This window comes from Rhodamnia argentea, chromosome 3, assembly GCF_020921035.1.
Source record: "Rhodamnia argentea isolate NSW1041297 chromosome 3, ASM2092103v1, whole genome shotgun sequence".
In the NCBI taxonomy this organism is placed as follows: Eukaryota; Viridiplantae; Streptophyta; class Magnoliopsida; order Myrtales; family Myrtaceae; genus Rhodamnia; species Rhodamnia argentea.
The window spans coordinates 4524401-4531672 of record NC_063152.1 but is presented as its reverse complement, the minus strand read 5'-3'; the positions used below and the strand labels follow the sequence as shown (position 1 = coordinate 4531672).

Below are 7272 nucleotides of genomic sequence, written 5' to 3'. Positions count from 1 at the left end.
AGCCATTTTTATTTCTTGGCGTCGACGTTAGCACCGAACGGGCCACATAGGATGGTCGATGCTGACTAGGAATCCACGTAAGCATTTTTCGAGAGCTAAATAGGCGGGAAGACTGAATTATCAAAAGATGAAAAATTTTAGGACTGAATCGGTAAAATTGAAAGGTTTAGGAATGGATCGGCAAAAGTATAATAGGTTTAGGGCTTTTTTTGATAATTTTCCTATTATATATATTATGTAGATGAGCGATATTTTTTAATCACAAGACCTCTTCTACTGTCTAAATTAACATCGTGGTATTTACCGTCAAACAATTGTAAGCCAATTAAAAGCATCTTCCTTAGATTAACTTCTGCCTTTTCAATGTTTAGCATATGATGCTCTGACAATACTAAGCAACCGATCATAAAAGCTATATTTGAAAAGATGCTTTAATATAACGACCCAATCTGATAAGGGAAGAGTGTTTGCCAAGGCCAGAGGGCCCGGATAAAGAGAGGCTCCCGGCAGACTTTTAGAATGACGAATATGGCAAAGATGAATCAAATTGCGCAACGAAAAGGGGAAATTGTTCTTGAATTATAATGTGAAATTATAATTAATTCACAAGAGATGCTTTTTAATATAACAATAACATGTAGCAATGAAGTTCCTATGTTAAGCGTGCTCATGTGAGAAAACTACCGGGATGAGTGGCCTTCTTAAAAAGTGCCCATCAATACGCCAAAGGATAAAACTGTGAGGCTCGATATAGGATGAACCAAAATGGATAGTACCTCAAGTAAGTTAATCCAAGAATGTCAGAATATAGTATAAGAGAGAAACCCTATCCAAGAGGTATGTGGTTCGGGGACAAACCATACATAAGCTAGTGGGCCTGTAAAGACTTGTTCTAACAAGCACGGGGAGGGTTCGTCGAGGCTAGAGAACTTGTGCAATCATGAAATTGGAATTAACTCACAAAAGGTGTTTTTTGACGTAACAACAATGTTTAGCATTAGAACTCCAATAGTAAGCGTACTCAAGTTTGCATTAGAACTCCAACGGTAAGTGTACTCAAGTGAGAGCACTACTAGAATGGGCGCTATTATGGAAAAGTTTCAAATAATATGGAGGACAAAACCGTAAGGTTTGATATGAGATGGATTAAAGTAGCTAATACTTTGAGTGAATTAATCTACAATGCGAGACCATTTCATTGTAAATATGTAGTTTAGGGAGGAACCATGAGAAAGCCGGTGGGCCCGTAATGATCCTATCCGACAAGAGTGGGGAGTGTTCGCTGGGTCGGAGGGCCTAGGCAATTAGTGTGACGCCGGGAGAAAGCTTAGAGAAGTAGGAGGTAACACAAGTGAGGAATTAAGGGATAGGATACTCGCCACCAGTGGGAATCTACCCAAAGGATAAGAGTAGAAACAAGAATTCCTTCTTGTTAACAAGCCAAAGGCTCAAATAAATTTATCATTCAACAAGTCTGCAGTTCTCATTCATCGAAATGCCCTAATATAGGCAAGTATGGAACAACCCTCCAAGCTTAAGTAAATGAGGCTCTTAGGAAATATCGAAAGACTCTTGGAAAATAGAAAACACAATTAAAGTCTAGGAACTAGGACTTGACTCTTAGGAAAGACGCGATATAATTTAATAAAACTTGGAAATCTAAAGGTTACTCAACTTCTCTTGAAAAGATAAGAATTATTAATGCCCTTCAACGCCTTCAAGGATTGCTCCGGCATCATAGTGACTCTCCGTAGTCTTCTAAGATAGGCACAATTATTCGTGCACACGCACGCAAGTATAGTGAAGTATAGCCCACTTATCCATTTTTCTATTTGAAAATCTAGAATAGCCTTCTAACTAATAAAATGTCCTACACTTTCCCATGTTTGCTACATGGGACAAGGAAAATGCAATTTTTGTTTATTTTACAAATAAACTTTCAACGAGATATTGCCAATGAGGCGTCGGATAAGTTGGTGAGACTCCTGGACTTTGGACAATTAAACCGATGAGGTCCCAAGTTCGACTCCCAACAACCACGTCTTAGGAGACTCACCCGGTAGTATTGGCAAAAACTCTCACCACCTTGAGAAATAGTCCATTGCACGTGGAAAATCTCGGTTATAAAAAAAAAATTAATCTATTGCAATTGTGCCAATTCAATTCGAAATCTTTTTTTTCTCAATAAAATCCTAAACTTTTTGCATTTGTACCGATTTTGACTGGAAACTTTTCGCATTTGTGCCGATTTTGACTGGAAATTGCTAACATGGTATGGCCGGTTTTGACGTGGGTATTTTTTAGAGTTAATATTACGAAAAATCCCAAACTGATACACATGCGATAAATTTATCCAAAACTAATTTTTTAACTACGAAAAACCCTAAATTGATTCACTTGTGACAAATTTACATCAAATTATTTTTTGACCCGAAAAGCCCTAAATTGGCACATCTGTAATAAATTTATCCTAAACTAATTATTTTGACCACCAATAAGCCCAAACTAGTACACATGTGACAAATTTATCCTTCGTTCATTTTCGTTAAATTGGATTAATACAACGAAAAATCTCAAATTGATACAATAGAGGGTAAAAACTCCAAACGTGTACATCCGGCAATTGCCACGTATTATCCAACCAAGCAATTTGATGATAAAATTTTACGAAAATCAACGGAGGGCAAATTTATCACATGTGCACCAATTTGGGATAAATTTATCAAAGATGTATCTGTTTAGGATTTTTAGTAGTCAAAAAAATAATTTGGGGTAAATTTGTTACATTGTACCGATTTTGGATTTTTCATAGTACTAATCCTATTTTTTAATAATATTTTAATATGTTTTGGTGACTAGCCAGAGGAAAAAGGAAGGCAAGAAAAAAAAGAGAGAAAGAAAATAAAAAAGAAAAAAAAATTTAAAAATTTAAAAATTTAAAATTTATTAAAAATTATCCACATCAACGCGTACTATGTCCTGTCAACGATTTTCGGCCAAAATTGATTAGATGGACTAAATTGAAATGGTTACAACTCAATTAGTAAAAAATATATTTAGGATTGAATTTGTATAATTGCAATAAATTTAACACTTTTGTGATAATTTTTTTGTCATTCGACCTCTTGACATTTTCAAGCAAAGCAGGCAAAAGTTCACCTTGCATCGAATTGACTCGCTCACACATTACGGCCAGTTTGAGGGAAAAAGTGAAAAGTCAAACGCCCCAAAATAATGAGCTCAAAGCCAAAAGTGGCCAATGCGAAATTGGAAACTGACCCAACCCAAAACTAGATATTCGAGAAATCTCCATTTTAAGATAGGTCAAGATTTGACATGACGGGTCTTCTCCCCAATTGTATAGTTTGCCGATTAATTTATCCTATATGCAAATATTTATGTAGTCCAGCAAATATCAAAAGGCCATTCATAACAAGAGCATATCATATGTAATTCGAATTGGATTCGCCAATGAATATGAATATCTAATCGATTAATTCTAAAAGATAAATCCCTAAAAAAATAATATATGTGAGTTATGAGTGGGAAAGGGTAGAGAGGTCTGACTACTTGGGCTACACCCAGGTTGACAAAAGAGGCATTACCGCACACGCCGATGGCGCATATCACATATGGCAATTGTAAATGATTTTCTAAATTCATTCTATTTGACAAAATTAATTTTAAAATTGCTCAAATCAAAACTAGATTAATCGTAATACCATGAAATTTGCGCATACGATTAAACTTTTTTAATCAAGAATATCATCATACGTGTCCATGTAATGCTACCATTCATTTCATACAGTAGGACACATTCTCTTTATGCGAGAGTGATCTTTCATAATTCTAGCAAAAAAAAAACAAAAAAAAAGGAGGGATCTTTCATAAGTATTATCTAAAACAAAAAAGTATATTAATACTGATTTTCAGAATTATTATATTAAATAATGTAATATACTATCATTCTCAAAATTAAATATGACTCGTCTGTGTAAATATTGACTTGCAATATATCGTATTCATTTACATATTTCTGCCACTAATGTAGTGATTCTACTTCATCAGTCACGTACGTAGTACATATGAACTATGAAGTGATGTGCTATAATTATATTCACGTAGCATTTTGACATCTGACATGTACAAATTCAAATAATAGAAGAGGTCAGCCCCATGGGCTGAGTCAACACCTTGCGTTCTACAGTCAAACTTCAACCATTACGACCCCTTCATTTAACACCGCGTACTTCACATATATAAGTACGCCACCAAGAGAACCTCCAACCTCCATAATCAAAACCACTCCAATCCTCAAGCAATTCTCTCAGAACCACCACATTCACGCACAAAAAGTTGACAGCAACACAAGACTTGTCACCTTCATCAATGGCCGCTTTACAAGCTACCTCTGTCTTAGTTTCTTCTTCTTCTTCCTCTTCAGGTTGTTCTTTGAAGAGAACGATCGCCGCTTCGATCAAAGTCCCGAAGCCCTCGATACTCAGCTTCGCTGATCATCCAGGCGCTGTGATCGCGAAGAAGCTAGCTGAGGAATTGAGCATCAGGAACAGTTACTCCTTCGCCGAGCCGCTACAGATAGACGTCGCCCAGAAAGATAGGATTTTGGAGCCGCACCTATCGCCTGCTTCCTCTATCGAAACGACCACGAAGCTCTATGCGATCTTGGAGGCTGTTGAAGATAGAGTGGAGATGCACCATAACATCGGTGAGCAGCGAGACAACTGGAACAAGCTCCTGTTGAACTCGGTCAATATGATGACTCTCACTGCCACCACCATGGCGGCGATGGCTGCCACTATGCCGGCTACGTCGCTGAGAGTATGCTCCGCTCTGTTGTTCACAGCAGCCACTGGGATGTCGCTTGTCATAAGCAAAATCCAGCCCTCGCAGCTAGCAGAAGAGCAACGCAACGCCTTGAGGTTATTCAAGGAGCTTCGGAGCAAGATCAAGTCGATGCTCGCGCTCCGATATCTGACTGAGTCGGACTTGAAGGAGACAATGGAGAAGGTGCTGGCCCTTGATAGGGCTTATCCGCTGCCTCTGCTCGGAGCGATGATCGAGAAGTTCCCCGCGAAATTTCAGCCTGCCACATGGTGGCCTAGGGTTTCCAACAACCGCCGCCAATCCCGAGGGCGCAAAACTGTCACAAACACAGAGCAAAATGGATGGAGCGAGGACCTAGAAGTGGAGATGAGAGCGATCGTCCAAGTCCTCAAGAGCAAAGACAAGCAAGACTACTTGAGGCTCGGGAATCTGGCTCTAAAATTGAATAAGATGTTGGCGGTTTCTGCTCCTTTGCTGACCGGCATTGCCACGGCCAGCTCGGCCTTCGGTGGCTCGATGGCCACGACGGTGGCAGCGATTGCCGGTGCGATGGCGGCGATTGTCAACAGCTTCGAGCATGGAGGTCAAGTCGGTATGGTGGTGGAGATGTACAGAAATTGTGCGGGGTTCTTCGAGCTTGTGGAAGAGACGATCGAAATGACGCTAGAAGAGAGAGACTATAGCAAGAGAGAGAACGGAGAGATGTTCGAGATGAAGGTGGCGATGAAGCTGGGGCGGAGCTTGTCGCAGCTTCGAGATTTAGCAAGAAAATCAGTGGCTTCTTGTATAGGAGGGACTGAGGTGGATGAGTTTGGAAGCAAGCTTTTCTGAACTCCTTTGTACAAAGATATTAAGTGTACATATAATACACGATTCTTCCATTCATTAGTTCTTGGTGCCTATTTTATGTACATTTTGTGGCAGAGAAAGAAATATGATCATAGTATAAAGATTCTTATTTCCCTTTTTTTTTATTTCACGGTATGGACGCTACCCAATGGTTGAATTCTTGAATAGTTGAATGTCTTCTACTGCAGAAAGGGTCTCCATCCGAAAGCGGCTTTGAATTTTCTGAAGCTGTTGACCTAATTGGCACCTGCAGACTGTCATTGCCCTTTGTTTTTGGGCGTTGACTTCTGCTTTATGTTGTGTACCCCCTTGGGGCAGCAAATTGAACATCTCGCGGTCCTTGTGTCGTCCTTGATTAGAGTGTTTAAGATAGCATGACAAGGGAGACCGGGCGCATACCCCGAAGACAAATTACATTTCATACTTTAACACATCTTCACGTGTTAGAATATCCAACTCAAAGGTTAAGTTAATAAATGAAGGGAGATCAGCTATATGTAATGAAATATAAACGTCGTGCATAAGTCATATTAAATGATTAAATTCATTTTTGCCCTCAAGGCGTGTGCTTCTTAAATGCTCGATTTACTACTCAGTTGTAGCTCAAGCAATCCGCTAGAGAATATATGTTTCTAGCAACCTTTTGCCCATGAACTTTTACATATATCATGTAGATGAGCTAATATTTTTTAATCGCAAGACTTTCTCTACTGTCTAAGTTGACGTCATGGTATTTACCCCCAAACAATTATAAGCTAATTAAAAGCATCTCCCCTAGATTAACTTTTACCTTTTCACTTTTTAGCATATGATGTTTTGACAATACTGAGCAACTGATCTTGAAAACTACATTTAAAATGATGTTTAATTAACGACCCGATCCGACGAGGGGAGAGTGTTTGCCAAGGCCAGAGAGCCCGGATAAAAAGTGGCTCTTAGCAAAATTTTAGGATGGCGAATACAGCATAAATCAACCAAATTGCGCATCTAAATGGGGGAAAGCAGTCTTGATCTATAAGTGTGAAATTAGAATAACTCACAAGAGATGCTTTTTAATATAACAATAACATTTAGCAATGAAGCTCCTGTGTTAAATGTGCTAATGTGCGAAAACTACCAAGATGAGTGACCTTTTGGAAAAGCATCCACCTATATGCCAACAGACAAAACTGTGAGGCTCGATATTGGATGAGCCAAAGGAATAGTACCTCGAGTAAGTTAATCCAAGGGTGTCACAATATGGTATCATAATGAGACCCTCTCTAGTAGGTATGTGGTTCGGGGACAAATCACACATCAACTAGTGGGCCTGTAAAGATAAGTTCTAACAAGGTTGAGGAGTGTTCGTTGAGGCTAGAGAACCCATGCAAGGAGCAATTCTTGGCATGCTTCTAAAATGATGAAGGGAGCAACAACGATCTAAATTGTGAACCCAATAGTTAGAGAGCGTTCGAAATTGGAATTAACTCATAAAAGATAGTTTTTTGACTAAACAATAATGTTTAGCATTAGAACTCCAATATTAAGCATACTCAAGTAAGAGCAATACTAGAATGGGCGACATCCTGGGAAAGTTTC

The 7272-nt window shown here is 38.9% G+C and overlaps 1 protein-coding gene across 1 annotated transcript; it reads left to right on the top strand.

Annotated features, from left to right (window-relative positions):
- Window positions 1-4319: 4319 nt before the first annotated feature.
- Window positions 4320-5807, top strand: LOC115728598 (probable F-box protein At4g22030). The gene has a single exon (XM_030658936.2). The coding sequence runs from the start codon at window positions 4390-4392 to the stop codon at window positions 5674-5676; it is 1287 nt and encodes a 428-aa protein (XP_030514796.1). The 5' UTR covers window positions 4320-4389; the 3' UTR covers window positions 5677-5807.
- Window positions 5808-7272: the final 1465 nt, after the last annotated feature.

Bases quoted from the DNA above. Each gene is read 5' to 3' on its own strand.
- LOC115728598 (XM_030658936.2), top strand. From the start codon at position 4,390: ATGGCCGCTTTACAAGCTACCTCTGTCTTAGTTTCTTCTTCTTCTTCC.